Genomic DNA, 17678 nt, shown 5'->3' with positions numbered 1-17678 from the left:
ATGCTCAGCATATGTTAATCAAAAACAGCAAAAGCGGGATAGTGGGCGTCAGCAGCAGGAGAGAAGCTCTCTCCATCAGTGACAGTTAATCTTGTCAAACTGATGGGACTTGGAATCACCATGGAAACATTCCTGGATGTAGCCTTGCTGGTGTTTCCAGAGAGGTCTAGCTGATCAGGAAAGCTCTGCCCTGAGTGTGGGTGGCACCATTCCATGGGCCGGGGTCCTGGACTGAGTAAAGAAGAAAAAGTGTGTCCTTCTCTCCTGCTTCCGGCTTTAACCACGCTGTGACCAGCAGCCTCTCTGCACACCTCTAACTGGAAGCCTAGATAAACCCTTCCTAAGGTTGTTTTGTCAGATATTTTGTCACAACCAAAAGTGACAACTACACCACCCTCCTCTGCAGCATGGGGAGGAATCCCAGCCTGGGGATTCCTGTTCTGCAAGGACCAGGCCAGGCAGGTCAGCCTTTTTTCTCCCACAGACTGGAATGGCTCTGTGCCACACCCTTCCCACCACTGTTAGGACACTTTCTGGCCTCTTGTGAGAAGCACCCCACATCCCATCCCTCCCAAGGCCACCACGCCTGCCCGGAACCTCCAAGACTGACAAGCAATGGCTCCGAGACAGGACATACTGACTGATCCTGACCAATGTGCCTCACACACCATGGGTCCCGTCATCCCCCCCCCCCCCCGCCTGGAGACCTGACATCCTCCCTTCCCCTCTACTGTGCCACACAACTGCTTCAAGGCTGTCTCAAAGCCTAAGTACCTCTGATTACCTGGTTCCAGGTTGCAGCTAGGTTCACTACACCCCGTCATACCGGATCAAATCCATCTGCTTCATCTCTGTCCCCAAGGGTTGTGTGGAACAGCACTACACAATATCCCTTCCTTTTACATACTCTCCTGCTACCACAGGCACCATCGATGTGACGGGTGAATTCATGTGTGACTACTAAGTGCATAATTATCTCTACTTGATGGAATAGTATATAGCCAATAAAATTGTTCACTATGAGCACATAATAATAGGGGAATGTTTACAGTGTGTTTAATATTTTAAAACAAACAAAATTGTATGTCATAATCTGAGGGGAGCTTAAAAGGAAATACACAAAATGCATATACACTGTTTCTAGTGGGGATAAAACCAAGGCTATAAGTCTACCCCCACCCAAACATACTACTTTCTGTACCTTCTAGCTTTTCTGTAGTAAGAGAGAATATAGAGAAGTACAATTCAACCTTTCCTGCTGGAGCACCTTCCCAGCCACTCCCAAGCCCAGCCTGACAATGTGGGGTGCAGGATGACGGACTGCACTTTCATGGTTTCCATAAAGTGCCTAACCTCTCCTCGGGGCTATGAAATATTCATGGTGTTTTTACCATCTTCCTGGTGGAAAGCTGGTATAGGAATGGCTACCACTCATTTCACTCCATCGAGGCCAGTCCACACCAGATGGGCCCAAAGCACGAAGGCTGGCAGGGGTTGTGCCCACAAGAACATCAAGGAGGGACAGCAGAGGCCCGGTCAGAGCCGGGCTGTGGGCCACACCCATTCACAGCGATGAAGTCGGATGCCCCACCCTCTTCAACTGCAGACTTTGTCGAGGAGAGAAGTCACCTCCTTCTTGCATGGCACAAAACACCACCAAGGCCTCTTCCTGGAAGGGCAGGTGCTGCAGCATCAGTGTTTTCTTAACACAGGAACATGGGGAAGTGCCGTGGCGGTCCAGGCTAACTCAGCTCCAGGTCATTTCAGCAATCCCGGAGGCAGTTTACAATCGCCCTGTGACCTTTAAACAAGACATTACAAGCTCTCTTCCACACTGTTAACAAATGTGCTGGGAAATTAATAAGTGCTATTTATTAAGGACACTGTGATTGGGGGCAGGTGGAGTGGAGGCCCAGAAAGGTCTGTGTAACCCAGACTGGTCTTAGGCTCACAGCAATCCTCCTGCCTCAGTCCCTAGAGTGCTGAGATGACAGGTGTAAGCCACCAGCTTAGTTTCTTTGCCTGTTCTTAAGATAAAATGCCCTGACAAAATGAAGCTTGAGGGTTTATTGCTGTTTACAGTTAAAGGGTACAAGTCAAGCAGAAGTAACTCCAAATGGCTGGTCACATCACAGACACACCCAAGAAACAGAGAGCAATGAAGGCTCCTAGTGCTGGCTCCATCTTATACAGTCCAGGAACAGCCCCACAGTTAAGAGGCTCTTCCTACAATAGTCACACAATCGTGGTTACCCCACAGGCGTGCCCAGAGGCCCTGCTCTCAGCTGGGTCTAGACTCTGTCAAACTGACATCAACTACTATCCCAGACCCTATGTTTGTCTCTTGACACTAGAGTTGAAAACACTGAGAATTTTGAGAAGTTCAGTGTTTTCTTTCTTTCACTATGACAGTGGTCCAAGCCACACTGGCATCTGCTTGACTGGAGTCCAGGCAGTTGAACCTGACGGTGGGAGCACACCAGCCTGGAATGCTTAAAGCCCCAGATTTGAGAGTTCCTTAAAACGGAGTGTTTCCCCAGCCTCACTCCCTTGGGGGGGTACCTCCATCCTTGGGGCACACTATTTTCCTTTTTATAGCCCTGAGTTCTCTTTGTGGAGTCCTGGCTGCAGACGACCCTCAAGGCCGTCTACCTTAGCAGTTCAAGCCTGTGACTTAACTGAAGTCCCGCTCACAGCATTCTCGCTCCAGGGCTCGCACGGGCAGGCATTCCATCCCTGAGCCTCTCTCCCAGCACAGTACATCTCTCCTTATGTTGCTGCTGAGTGCAACTCCGTCAGCCGATCCCTGTTCTGAATTATCCTTACTTGTAAAGCGACAAGTGGGGTTGTCACAAGGGTGGGCTTCCGTCCACTCAGGCTGGCTATAACCAACATGCCATAGCCTGGATGGCACTGAGTCCTCCCAGGTCTGGGGTCTGGAAAGTCAAGGCCCAGGCCAATACTCCATCCGGATTCATAGCATCTCTTCACTGTGCTCTCGAGTCAAGGAGCAAAGGAGATTTCCGGGAATTAACCCACGTATCAGGGCCCCACACTAGTGACTGAAACGCTTCCCAGAGGCTCTTGCAAAGAGGCCTGGAATTAACATGAAGTTGCAGGGGGCACAGACAGTCCACATGGAGCCAGAGAAGTGGCACAACGACCCAATAAGTTGTCTGTGCCTGAGCTGACAATGCACGTGGCCCATCAACATAGACTGAGGGAGGGACTTGGTCATGTATCACAGTGTATGTCTAGGGCCCAAGGAGCCCACCAAGGCCGGTGTTCTATGGGATGGTCCAGTCCCCACGCTGATGGAGATCTGAACTGTGTCGTCCGGGGCTGTGGTATGGAAGCCATATCTTTTTTAAAAAAATCCTTATCAAAACTTGCAAGTATAAATGAACAACTGCTCGTCCTGGGGAATTGGGGGGGGGGGGGTGTGACACCTGGTGACTAGCTCACCTGCACTGCTGAGGCCAGGTGTGAAGACAAGCCATTTGCCCACTCACTTCCTCACTCAAACACACAGTTTTGGGACCCAGTAGGACAAGAGGTGTTGAGTGGGGTGCAGAGGCGGCAGACACTCCCAGTGGGCACGGTGTCTGATGCCAGGGTGTGAGCCAGGGCCCCTGGCTATTGCAGAAGACTGTTGGGTCTCTGTCTTACTGTCTCAGTGGCTCACCTCTCCCTAGGGGAGCCAGGCATCTTGCCTAGGTTCTGCAGTCACCAGCAACAGAAACTGAGACAACGTAACAACACAAGTGAAGAAAGAAGGTGGGGGGTATGAAGGGGCCAGCAGGGCCACAGAGAGACCACACACATTACTGGGCCAGTGGGAGGAGACTGAAGGAAGGGGGTGGGGTGGGGGTGAGGGGGTGGGGGGGTTCAGCATGAGAACTCACGGCTGGCCAACTATCTATCACTTTGAATTTATTTGTCTTCTGGGCAGTTGATCTAACTCAGCTCGTGCATTTACCTGCAGGGTCTTCACTACTCAATGCGATAGTCACTCACCCATAGGCACAATGACCCTGGATATTGGCTTTGCCAGAAGCCCTGGCTCCTCTCTCCATGAGCCTCCACAAACTGCTTGGGTTCCCTCACAATATGGCTGCTTCCAAAACCAAACACCCACAAAGAGCAGGGCCTGGTCTAGCACACACTCTGTTGGTGGCCAGCCTCCAAAGGCATACGCTGTCACCTCCTCTGTGTCCCACTGGTTCTTCTCAGAAGATGACAGCAACATGAATGGTCAAGGGTAAGAACAGGCAGGTGACCACAGAAAGTCAAACATGACGAGGAGCAAATGAAAAAGCTGGGAGCTGTGTTGGCTGCAGCGGTGTCGGGCGACCGGAAAGACAGGCAAGGAGGGTGTACACAGTCCCACAGCTGAGCAGACAGCAATCAGAAAGGACCGGCCAGGAAGCCTCCCCTCCGCACCCGCCACTCCAGAACGCCACCTCTTTTCTGTCACGTTGGCAAGTGTGCGAGGTTTGACTGTAGCAGGCTCTGAGGAAGTGCTGAGTGTGATCCTTGGGGAAAGCTGGGAGTCCATGAAGATATCCCTGCTTCCCAGAGAAATAAGCAAGGACACACAGAAGTATCCAGTGAGGGATGCCCTTCACAGAGGCCTGCGTGACCCCTCCACAACACTCACCAGCAAGCCACTCATTAAAATTCCTAGGAAGAGCCCTTGACTCTACCAGTGGCAGTGGTGTCCTCAGAACCCCCACCCCCAGGCCATTGGAGACAGGTTTCTTAGAGAGGTGGCTGAAGTAAAATATGCACTTATAAGCCGGTCCCAACCCAATGTGTCTGGTGTCCTTGCAAGGACACAGCACAGAGAGAGACAGCCACATGAGGACATAGGGAGAAGACCCCTGTCCACAGACAAAGGAGAGCAGCTTCTGGGGGAGCCAACCCTCCCAGCACCTTAATCCTGGACTTGTCATTCCGGAACCGTGGGCTGAAACAGCTCTACTGTCTGAGCTGCCTTCTTCCCAGCACTTTGCTATGGCCACATTGGCAGGCTGTGTCCCTTCTAACCCGAAAGCTGTCAATGTGCCTTCTTAAGGGAGATCTTAAAAAGCAAAACCCACCATGAACATTTGATAAATGATCAAAAAAAATGCTTGTCTCAGTTAAGATGGACTGGATAGACAAACAGAAAAAGCATTGCTAACGATAACAGACAGGAGATGGAAGGATGGACGGACAGACAGACATGGATGATAGATGTCTGACAGATAATAGATGATAAACAGGTGATGGGTTGGTAATAGAGGACAGCATATATACCTACATAAAGGAAAAGGTCTCAAGTTTCTTCCAGTAATAGGATTTGCTTTTTTCTGCATTTTCTGATCTTCATATACTTGTGCATATATGTTGTGACATTATAACAGAAATTAAAATGCTTCCAAGTAAGGACGGAGCCACCTCTATGTGACTTCTCAAGGCTGACAGTTTGAAATCCAAACTCCTTACCGGGGCATTTAAATACATTCACAAGTCTCTCTCCTCCACTGGCCCCCATCCACCCCACAGATCTACACCTCATGATCCCACAAGCTGCTCCTGCAAGGATGTCCCCCTCCCAGCCTTCACTCATTCCCTTGCAGCCAATGCCTGGGTCCTCCTTGTCCACCTGGACCCAAACTTTCAGCCCTCAGCTCAGACATCACCAATCCCAGGGAATGTGTCCCTGACCTCCGAAGGCCATTTCTGCCTCTCCACTCTGGTCCCTCATCACCATGCACTGAGGCAGGGAGAGAGATCAGCAGGGTTTGGGTGAGGGTGTCTGGTATGAAACTCTTTTGGAGAGGCAGGGTTAGACAGGGTCTATGTAATCCTAACTATCCCGGAACTATGTAGACCAGGCTGGCCCCCAACTCACAGAGATCCTCCTGCCTGTGCCTCCAGAGTGCTGGAATTAAAGGCGTGCGCCACCACACCCAGACATATGGAATTCTCATTAAGGCCTTTTAGACTGAAAGCATGAGGCTTTGTTTGGTCAGGGCATGTGGCAGAGATGGCTGCCCCATCAAGATCCATATTCTTTTAATATTAGCACCATCCCTGGGCTACCTAGCCAAGGACTACCGTGTCCAGCTCCCCTTACAGCTGGATGGACCCATGTGACTAGCTCCAGCCAATGGAATGTAGGAGAAGTGGAAGGTGTCCCTGTGAGCCAGAGTGTCCAGGAGGCCAGTGAGCTATATCTACAGACCTCTCAAAGAATATGGGGGATAAGGGAACATGACAGCTGGGAGGGCCTGGACCACATAATGCTGCCCACTAACAGACCAGCCACAACTGTGATGAGCAGAATTGTTAACGTTACAGGATCTAGAATCACCTGGTGGCCCTGGACAACCATGGGAAGGACTTTCTTAATTGAGTTAATTGAGGAAAATCCACCCAAAACATGCACTGGGCTCTGGACTGAATGAGGCACCAAGGTTGGGTTAAAAGGACTAAATGTTCCCGAGCATTCACCTCCTTTCGTCTGACTACAGACAATGTATCCAGCTACTTCAAACTCCTGCAGCCCTGATTTATGCACCAGGGTGGACTGTGCCTTGAATTGGGTGCCAGAATAAACCCTGTCCCCTTGAGCTGCTGCCAGAGTGTTTTACCACAGCAAAAGGAAAGACAACGGGAGACTTGATCAGTATATAGGCAGTTACGGCAGTCAGCCACCGGGTCTGGGGCTTCTGTGGAACTGGTGTTAATGGTGTTCTACAGCGGACAGTCCTCGGCATCCAGGCCCCAGGAGTCTACCGTCTGCTCCTGGCCAGTGCTGGCTCCCCACACAGTGACTAGTTCCAGGGCCAGGGCCTCCCAGCAGAAGAACGAACACACACAGATGGGCATGGCTAGTCCTTGTGCTACACTCATGCCCTCTGTGCCAGGCCCTGGAGGCCTGTCCCATGTGTCATCCCACACAACACTTGCCACACCTCAAGAGGAAGTCACCATACTCACTCTTCCTCATCCCCCCAGTGGCAGCCAGGTGTGGCCTAGCAGAGGCCCCCTGTGGTAACTGAGCAGGGCTGAATCAGCTCCTGGTGAAGGGCCAGCCTTCCAATTATTGGACATGAAATGGAGTCAGTGGAGGTGGCCCTGTGACCCTTGCAGAACCACATCTAGCACCCTCAGCAGATCCGCAGTTTGAAAATGGAGAGCTGCCCAGCCTGGATCATGAAACACCTGACAGCCCCTCTGCTTTGAAAACATGGAAAGTGTCTTTAGAGTTCAATGTCAGCACAGTGCCACCAAAGCCAGAATTCTGAGTGGCCATACCTTGAGCAGACAGGAAACTGTGCACCTGGGTATTCCATGCACCCCCATTTTACAGAGGGGGAAACACAGGTATGGGCACTTGCCTAGCATCCTGAGGAGAAAAACTGTAGTTTAAATGCAGTCAGGCCATCTGCCCACAGGGCTGGCCACCACATTTAGTAACCGGGACCACCAGGGCAGGGACAGCTGGCCTGCTCACTTCTGATTACACACCATGCTTTAGGAAGCTGAGTTTGAGCCGTCTGTGCAACTTGGCAGATCTGGGCTCCTTGGAGAAAGGGCCCCTGCAGTGCAGAGGGGAGGGGAAGCAGGAGCTACAGAAGCTGCAGGTTGGGCATCCTTCCCCAGGTCTGGGATGGTGGTGCAGTGGCTATGGGACTTCAGTTCCCAGTACACAGTTAGTGTTTGTGCCTGGCAGTGTCTGGATCTCTCCTGAGCCCAGAAGACGCTTGCCTGCTGCCCAGGGAATAGGACACACCCAAAGAACCATGGTAGCCCTGACCCTGACACAGCAGGGCCATTGTCCTCCAGGACACAGGCTCAATGACCTATTGTGGCAGAATAAAGGCTGCCCACAGGCTCATTGGGCAGTGTGGGTTGGGGCCCTCAGCTGCAGGCCCTCAGCTGCTCTATGCCGAGGCCAGAATACACAGGTGATCCCATAGAGTGAATCTGGAGGGAAAATAGGGACCATTCTCCTGCCTGCCTTCAGAGTGTGACAAGTTTAAAGGCTGGACTCTAAAACCAAAGAAGCCCAGCTACTCTAGAGGCTAAGTCAGGAAGGGTGAGAGTTCAAGGCCCATGTGGGCAACTTGGTGAAACTGTCTCAAAATAAAAATAAGAAATCTGGGGTGTGGCTCAGTGGTGGAGCAGGTGCATAGCACGTGTGGGGAAAAGGAATAGGTGGGTGTCCCGTCTCCCCATCCCATGTCCTCACTCTTGGTTTCTTAAACAGCATTGTCCTGAGGGTTCATGTCTCAGGATGTCATTGTTTGGACACAATATCTGGATTCAGTGAGGAGTTGGCTCCTACAATGCAGACATGCTGCAGGGGACCATGTATGGCAGTGGTTCTCAACCTTCCTAATGCTGCAACGCTTTGATACAGTTCCTCGTGTTGTAGTGACGCGCAACCATAACATTATTTTGTTGCTACTTCATAGCTGTAATTTTGCTACTGTTCTAAACAGTAATGTAGATATCTGACGTGCAACCCCAAAGGGTGCATGGCCACAGGTTGAGAGCCACTGGTGTAAGGGGAAGAGTGGCCAGTGAAGACCACGACACCGGACGGTGAGGGAAAGGAGCCTGTTCCCAGCCATGCCTCCTTAAACTTCCTTCCCAGAACTCCAGCTCCAAGAGAAATGCTTGGAAACTCCGAGACAGGACAGCATAGCCAGATCAGCCCCTGCACACTTAGTGCAGGGTCCTGAAGACTGCCCAGGCTGTGCACCACGAGACCGGCCCTGCAGCCAAGCCTGGAAAACCACATGACCTCATGTTAAGTTAGAAAAGCAGCTTCAATCCTGTTTCTATAATGAGATTACTGTTGATATTAAAAACAGACCCAGGTATTAAGACAGACCAAATGGAGACTCAAAGTCTGCTGGCACGGGTGGCTTCTACAGCCACTTTAACTGCCAGTTCCTACCTCCCATACATGCTACCGTCTCCTGGCAGCCCTTCACCTGGCAACACTGCTCACTCCCCAAGGTCCAGAACACCTCTCCACAAAATGTCCCTTGGCTTCTAGAGCTTTAAGGACAAAACCCAAAAGCTTGAGGGAGAAATCGAGAGCCAGGAGCCAGTGTGAGAATCCATTTGAACTTGCCTTCGGGAAGGGAAGGAAAGACACAAAGCTACCAGCTGTGCCTGATCAGCTCAGTGAAGGAAACCCAGGAGCCAGATGTGATGGTGGCATCTGTACCCCAGAGACACAGGCAGGAGGGTTAAGAATTTGAGGTCAGCCTCCATTACACCATGATTGGGAGCCAGCGTGGGCTACTTGAAGCCTAGACGAGAGTTTAGGGAAACTAGATTGGTGATTGTCTTCCCCAAGTTTAACTGTAGCATCCGCGTGACACTTTGTCCACTGAGCATTAGAACACTGGAGATACCAGGCAACACCGGGACACTGAGGCCCAGAGAGGCAGAGAGATCTGAAGGACACACACACTCTACCTGTCCCCCTCCCCACCTCTTAATGGGAGGCTATGGAGCCTGGGGAGACTCACTAAGCCCCTCCAACAGAAGCAACACAAATCCAGCAAGGATGGGCTCTTCCTGGACTAACCCCTCACCTAAACTCAGTTTCCCCGAGCGTGGGGGTGGGACTCTGGCTGGCCAGTCTTCTAAGAGTTCTGAGGGCAGCCCTGGCTTCAGTCATACCTCATTTGTAGATATATTAGGAAGGGGACGCCTGAGCTCCAATCCCCGGGGGGCTGAGGACAATTTTCCCAGTGGCAAGTGGGCAGCTCACAGAGCCAAACATCAATAGCAGTATACTCCTGATGGCTAGTGATCTAAGCAGCATCCAGGACCATGGAGGGCAGCCCTGATATGAGTGGCATAGGAGACACAGGAGGGCTCCCCAAAGAAGAAGCTGGTGAAAACCCCTCCCAGTTTCCCCGCCTTCAGTCTCCTGAGTGTTAAAGGATTCCTCCTGTGTTTCCTGACAGAAGGGCCGTGGGAGACATCAGGCCTAGACATCTCCACCCTGCCACCAGCAATACAGGCTTAACACTTGCCCCCTCCCCCCCGACACAGGGTGCCAAGATGGCTATCAGAAACCACAGGGCTTTTGGACTCTGCCAAGAGGCCCCCCTTTCCATGTACTTTATCTTGCACTCATTCTCCAGAATGAGCTCCTGCTTCCATTCTGGTAGCTGCTGGAAGATGAAATTACCCTTGAACCAATCACAGCAGCCACTGCATGAGGTCTCTTTCTAGGAAGCATGGGTAGAGGAAGAGAGGCGGATGTTGGGGGGATCAGCCTAGACATTGGACATTTGATGGATCTCCTAGACTCACACAGGCCAGACCCCTGCTCACCTAAGCCTCTTTATTCCTTCAAGTATAGAGCCCAGTACTGGAAGGATAGACAACTCTAGCATCTAGCACAGAACACATGGACATGGATAAAGAAACACTTATGTCCAGGAATGATGGCTGAGGAATTCGAGGAACCATTAAGAGACCATGCTCCCTCAACACCTACCCTGTGGAACACAGAGCGATTGGTCACTGCTGGGACTGCCCCTAGGCTGAGCTCCTGTCCCAGGACCACAGCTGCATGCTGTGGACAGTCCAGAGAATATGCTGGCCAATGCACTAAGAGAAGGATGGATGGGTGGACTAGGTGTGGTCAAGCCTGGACATGTCCATCTTACTTGATCTAGAGCTGAGTCTTGGGCCTGTCTCAAAACAGAGTCAAGCAGAATCCTTTGGGTGATGTATGTAGTACTTTAAAATGTCTGATAGACACTCCCTAGTGCCCCATCCTGGAGCCTGCCTCCCTTCTTAGGCTCAGACCCCTTCACTGCCCTAATAGCTTCTACTTCATTGCTTATCCCCACTTTACCCCTACCCTAGTGGGCCCCTTTCTTAAGCTCAAGTCCCTCCACCAAAGCTTCTATTTCTCTTCCTACCATCATTTCCAAGTTCCCTGTGCCCTGCACCCACAACCAAGGCTTACACCAACCCTCAACAGAGTTGAGTTCAGTCAAAAGCACTCAGTAAAACACCACCTGAGCTATTCTAATTCACATCAAGGTATGAAGGGTACAGGCAGCAGGATACTCAGGGCGACCCTCCCCACCCCTCCACTGAGGGTATAAACAGCCAACAGACCCAGGTGGGATGATCTTTTGTAAGCAGACACAGCGGAATGCCACAAGATGGCAGTTGTTTGGCTCGGAGAATGGTCTTAGACAAGGAAGGATAAGGAGAATATGCCTAGGGAAAGGAGGGAAAACTTTTATTTCCGACGTTAGAATCAGAGAACACTGAATGAGAAGGGAACTTGCGGATCATTGAATTTGCCTTTCCTTCACTAGATGAGAAGATGGAGCTGAGACTTCTCACTAACTAACTAGCAAGTGACCTCATAGCTGTTGAAGCCTTTCTTCTCCTCCAAACGGTGTCTCAACATGAAGCTATGAATTCTATCTCAGCAACTCATGAGTCAGACTGACCCAAAGTAGAAGAATCACAGCACCAGGTCGTTTGGAGAGGGTCTCAGTATATTGTACCCTGGGTGAGAGGTCTGGAAACCAGGAATTCTATAGAGGGACCTCCAAAATTAGGAAAAACTGAATATAGGAGCTAGGAAGATGGCCCAGTCAATAAAGTGGCTTCCATACAAACAAGAGGGTCTGAGTTCAAACTCCAGAACCGACATGAAAGCCCAGTACAGCAGCACACACATGTAACCCCAGCGTTGGGGAAGTAAAGATGGATGGATCCCTGGAGCTCACTGGCAAGTCAGCCAGCCCTAACAATAAGCTCCAGGTTCAACGGAACATCCCACTCCTCTCCCTAGCAAAACAAACAAATATGGGGCCAGAGTAATAACTCATCAGTTAAGAGTACTTGCAGTTCTTCCTGGTTCAGTTTCCAAAACCCATATGGGTCTCAGAACCATTTGTAACTCCAGTTCCAGAGGATCCAACACCCTCTTCTTACATCTTTGGGTAAGAGGAACACCCTTGGGTGTAGGAGGAGATTTAGGACTCCACCATTAGCCACGTGGAGCAATAGAGGCACATGTAGATATAGTAATAAAAGGGCGGTTTACTGCGCCGCTAACCACACCCACTTTGGGCGTGACTAGAGACACAGACGGATGTAGGCCGTGAACTATGCTGCTAGCCAGGCCCACTTTTGGGTGTGGCTAGAGGCGTGAATGGAGGTGGGAATAAAAGACTGCAGCAGAGCTGCGCTCGCTCTCTTTCCGGCTTCCAGTTCGGTAGCGAAAGACTTGACTCATCTGGGTTTCCCGCTTTCTCTTGTATTTTCTACAATAAACAGTTACTTATACCCTCAACAAGTGTGCCGTTTATCATTACAGCGACACTTGGGTACCAAAAGAGCTGAGACATTGCTGGTATCATTGAGTGAATTGTCTCTATGTTGGCAGATCATCACTTCCAAAAGGGAGGGAAGAGAGCATAGTGAGGAAATAGTACACCAAAACAAGATGGAAAATCAGAAGGACAAACTCCAAACGCTGAATCCCCATGTCCAATGTCAAAGTGATCTTCAGAACTCCAACTCCTTCCAGCTTTGTTGACTGCAACACACTTGTCTTTCTTGAGCTGGTTCCACACCCAGCCTGCAGGTTTCCTCAGAAGGTAGCCCATGACTCTAGCATCTCTAACATCCATGCAATAGCCTATCTGGGCCTGCTCCTAAGGGACACCCTGACACACACCTGGTCTCAGTAGCTTTCCTTAGCCATGGAGGGAGATTCTACAACCCTTTTCTTGTGTCCTTGACTCTAAAGCCAGAACATAGTGGGGGCTGCCAAATTCTAGTTTGATAGGGCTGGAACTTGGTCCCCTTTTTCAGTTACATTTGCATCAGCTTTCTATTGTTGTTTCCTTCAGTGCTTAAGATTTCTTTCATTCCTTTTCACAAGCTGGGACCTTCGCTGAGTGGGGACTTGCCCTGAGTCACCACTCCCTTTATTCCATTTAGTGCCAAGCTTTTCTTTAAACCTTTTTTGTCCTTGACCACTTCACTTAAGTCCAGTACACTCCTGGTGCTCCTTTTCCCCTCAAACTGTACATTTTGTATCTCTCTTTGTCCAGCTTGCTTCTTTTCATGATAGATCTGCAGAAGAGTGAATACTAATAACCACATGACAGAGACAATACTAGCTGTCTTGAAATCTCCTCTGCCAATGCCATTAATTCAAAAACTCTTCAATGTAGCTTCAGGCAGACTTTCAGAACATGAGCAGAGAGGAGCCACATTCTTTGCCAAAATATCACAAGGATGATCTTTAGGCCACTTACTGATAATAGTCTTCAAACTGCCCTCAGCATTGTTTTCCATGCTCCTATTAGGATGGACCATTAAGCCTTGCTTAAAGTGTTCAACCACTTTTCCAGTCCAAAGTCTCAAAGTCCTCCATATTCCTCTAACAAACAGTATGGTGATGCCCGTCACAGCAATACTCTGCTCCCTTGTACCAACCTCTGACTTAGTCACTGTTCTTTGCTATGCAGAGACAACATGACCATGGCAAGAGAAGTCATTTAACTGGGGCTTTGCTTACAGTTTCAAAGGATGACTTAGTCCATTATCATCACTGTGCACCATGGCAGGAATGTTGCTGGAGAAGTAGTTAAGAGCTACATCGTGTTCTGCAAGCAGAGGTTGAGAAAAGTCTGGCATGGACTTTTGCAACCTCAAAGCCCACTCCCAGTGACACACTTCCTCCAACAGGGCCACACCTCCTAATCCTTCTAATCCTATTATACATTTCCTCTCCTGGGTTACTAAACATTCAGATATATGAGCCTATGGGAGCCATTCTCATTCAATCCACCACAGTGTGAGTGGCTAACAGAACTCTGACTATTCTGAGGATATTTAGGATTTGATAGATCTAGAACTGAGGCAGGGCTCTCACTATCAAAGACGACATTGGACTGAGGATTCAAGGGTTTAGTAGGAGTTGGTCTTGAGAAAGGGAGAGGGGGGTATTCCAGAGAGAAGAGTGTAATGCCCCTGGGTCAGGAAGTAAATGGCTAACTTAAGGAATAGCTGTAACTCTCATAGTTGGAGTGTATAAGTGAACGAGTGTGTTTATGTATGGGGTCCTATCTTCATTTAGAGAAGCCACAACTCTCAGTCTAAGGGCGTTTCTCTTCTACATTCCTGAAGGGGAGGGGTGTCTGATGGGGTTCCTCCTTGCCTGAGCCTCCCACACACTGCTAGATGCCCAGAATTCATGAGGAGACTTCCACCAGGCCTTACATGAAAGCCCGGAACACAGTAGGTGCTTAGTACATTTCAGCTGCCAATCTCTATTTACAGGTCGAAGGTAGCCCCTCCTCACCATCTCACCCAACTCTCACAGCCTGAAGGCTTAGGGGGAAAGGTCTTATTCCCTTCTATTGTACAGATAAAATGAGGCACATGAGACTCCCCCTCAGGTCACAGGGCTCCTTGCTAGAACACGGGATGGACAAGGGCAGGGGACCTCCATCCAGTCCCAGTGTTAGAACCTGAAGATTCGGGGATAGCAGCATCAGTAACAGCTGCTGAACCATGAAGGTCCCTGCTTCTCCTGCAGACCCTGTCAAGGTGGTTTTTATAAAGGAAGAGGAAGTAGGATGCAGATGGGAGCAACACTTTGAATTGTCCCCCTGCGAGATGGGCACCATGCATTTTGTGTTTGTTACACATAAGCTCTGAAGCCCACTGTCTCATCCCCAGTGTGCAGGTGAAAACAACTGAAGCTTTCCTTCAAGAAAGCCCGACCAACACTGGCCCTGCGCACGACTCCCTGCCAAGAAGCCCAGAAGCCCGCCAGCCAAACCGGCTGCCTTCTGCCACTAGGCAGGCTGTGAGCAGATCATCTTCACGAAGTGCGACCCTCCTCCGCATCACCCAGTGAGCGACAAAGGACTGAGTTCTGCGCCAGGGGCCTCCCAAAACCGAGTTAGGCAATGCCGCCACCCAGCCCGGGCCTGGCAGCCTTGCCTCCTCTCCCTGTACACCCCGCGGCAACGCGTGACTCAGCGGTTCTCCCCGGAGCGCCGCCCTCAGCATCCACACGCCTGGGTTGCACACCTAGTCTCTTCCTCCCGGGTCCGCGCACCCGCCGGGAGTCGCCGCGCCCGCCTCATTTCCGGCGGAGCTCGGCACCCGGGATGCCAGGCCCACGCAGGTTCCTTGGAGCAGGCACCCACCGGGGACTCAGTGCCAGAGCTTCTCCCACTCCGGGCAGTCACCTGCTTTGCCCTAGACACCTCCTGGCCAGGTCCGCCGCCCCCGAGCAGGAGACGCCTACACTGCCCATGAAGGTCTCCAGCAGCAGGGTGCCCATGGGCCACTGTGGCCAGGTCTCTCTCTCACTGCATCCGTTCGCTCCTCCTGCCTCTGGCTGCGAGCTCGAGGTGTCCCCACCGTTTCTGCGGCCAGGCAGGGCCCGGGGACCCCCGGGAGTTACTGTTACATTAGCAAAGCGCACCGCTCCTCTGCATCCCACCAGCCTTTGGTGGGGACTGACTTAGGCCAACTTAGGGGTTTTTAGACGCAGAGCCTGTTTGGGGTAGCATGTCCCACTTTTTCCAGAAAACCATGAAGGTCTGGCTGAGCTCCTGTCTCAGTAGCACTACCCAGGAATAAAACAGTAGCCGGAACGAGCTTCCTTCCCCCTCCCACGCATGGGATCCGCCTCTGGAGGCCAGGGAGGTGCCAGGGCAGCTGAACCCTGGAGGACCTGGCAATGGAATTTTTCCCGCTGGGTCCCTCTCCAGGGAGTGGGCAATCTAGAAATTTCTGTGGACTCTGGTCAGGCTGAAAGGGCAAATGAAGGATTTGTAAGCCTTTCCACGTCCCGGAGATTTCCACACCAGATTTGCTGCAGGCTTGGGCTTTGTAAATGATAGTCAGGGCCCGATCCAGTGCCACCCGGCGGGGGAAGGACAGCTGCGTTCCCGAGGGCGACACGGAGGAGGGCGCTGGGCAGCGGTCAGAGCCCCACGGGTCCCTCCCTCCCGGTCCGGGGTCGGGGTGGGGGTGGGGGGACACGACACACAGCGCGCGGTCCAAACCTTCGGAGGGCATTCGGTGCGACGGCATCCCCACGCCGCGGCCGGCCGGAGGGGGTCTCAGACAACACGTACGTTACCTTCTGTCACATAGCTGTGGTCCCGCAGGAAGCTGTGGTTAATTTTCCGCGTGTCCGTGTCCTCGCCCATTGAAGGCCGCGCCCGGTGCCCTGGGCATGCCCCGCCGCCGCACACCGATGCAATCCGCAGAGGTCGCGCCGGGCGCGCGGGCCATGCCGCCGCAGCCTAGCAGGGTTGCGGGCCGCCGGGGCCCGGGAGGGCGGGCATCGCGGCCGGGTGGCCGGAGACAGGAGGGCGCCGCGCTCAGGCGAGCGTGCGGCGGACAGGAGGCGGCCGCAGCGTGGGGCGGGCCGGGGCCGGGGCGCGCATCCCGGCCGCTCGGTTCGCGCTGCGTCCGGGCGCCTGGTGGTGGCGGCAGCGGCGGCAAAGGGACGCGCAACGCTGAGCTCCGCTGCGCTGTGGCAGGGCCGTGTCGCAGGCCCCTCCCTCCGCCGCGCGCCTCTCCGCCCCCGGCCGCGCAGCCACCGCGCAGGTGGAGCTGATGCACCGAGTCCCTGCCTCAGCGGTCACCTCTGGAGCCCGGGACGCCACCCGGGAGGAACACCTATCTTGAGTGGAGTCCACCTTGGTGGCCAGGTGTTCCAATTAGAGACAAGGAGGCTGGAGGAGAGACTTGGGGGGTGGAGGGGCGGGAGCGCGAGAATGTCGTGGCCCTTTTAAAAGAAAACGTATGTTGGTCTGACAATTGCGGGGGAGGGGGACACTGCCCAGCGTGCCTTTGTGGGGCGGAAGATCAGCACCCCACGAGGCAGAACTGGAGATTTCGGCTGGGGGTGAGTTGCCACCGGTCCTGCCCACCTTTCTACTCATAGGTGAGATGTGCCTACCGATTCCTGCATGGGAACATTCAGAGACCGTGGAGTGCACTTCATCTCTGGAGTCTCCCTGCTGAGCCAGGGCTTCTGCCTCCTTTTCCTCCTTTCTCTTCCTTTTCGGTACTTATTTCTGTCCCTCCTTTTCTGCTCCCTTCCCCCTTTCCTACTTACTGCCTCTCTTTGTCATCCAGGTATTTCCAGCATCCTCCATGAGCCAGACATATACAGGGCCCTGAGGGGGTGTGGAGGGGGGATCTCTTTTAATAGTTGCCACATCCTCAGCTGACTCCTACCCTGAGGCCTCTGTAAGGGGACACAGGGGCCTCAGGAATGTTGATCCTTAGTCTACCTGGGTTCTCAGTGAGCTCACCTGTGACTGGACAGCAGCTTAGCCTCCCTTGGGAGGGGTTAGGCACTCGGGTAAGCAGGGAGAGGGCCCTGGAGTCCAAGGCGTTAGGCACAAGCTGAGGCCGGTGCCTCTGAGGCTACTCCCCATCCCACAGTGCTGTTTCAGCTGGCCTGTGGGACTCCAGGCACCCTCCTCCCCATTGCAGTCCAGAGGATATTGGAAGGGAGAGGGTGGCTTGGAGGGACTCTGGTTTCCTGCTGGAAAATGAAGGCATCGAGAGCTAGAACTCATGTCCACAGAAGGCCTGCTGAGGGCCTGTAAGGTGGAGCATGTGCCTCA

The 17678-nt window shown here is 52.4% G+C and overlaps 1 protein-coding gene across 2 annotated transcripts in view; it reads right to left on the bottom strand.

Annotated features, from left to right (window-relative positions):
* Ppp2r2c (protein phosphatase 2 regulatory subunit Bgamma) overlaps positions 1–16382 on the bottom strand; it is an 82884-nt gene extending 66502 nt beyond the window's left edge. The window contains exon 1 of one of the 2 annotated variants that reach the window (XM_005068839.4): positions 16175–16382. In XM_005068839.4, coding sequence (XP_005068896.1) covers positions 16175–16244 — 70 coding nt within the window. In that variant the 5' untranslated portion in view covers positions 16245–16382. Of the gene's footprint in view, positions 1–16097 lie in introns of both variants that reach the window. The other variant, XM_040746996.1, reaches the window with a different exon arrangement.
* Between the last annotated feature and the right edge of the window lie 1296 nt (positions 16383–17678).

Source organism: Mesocricetus auratus, unplaced genomic scaffold, assembly GCF_017639785.1.
Source record: "Mesocricetus auratus isolate SY011 unplaced genomic scaffold, BCM_Maur_2.0 Super-Scaffold_100006, whole genome shotgun sequence".
Classification (NCBI taxonomy): Eukaryota; Metazoa; Chordata; class Mammalia; order Rodentia; family Cricetidae; genus Mesocricetus; species Mesocricetus auratus.
Note: the sequence above shows the minus strand (reverse complement) of the source record. Positions and strands in the feature narration are given on the sequence as shown.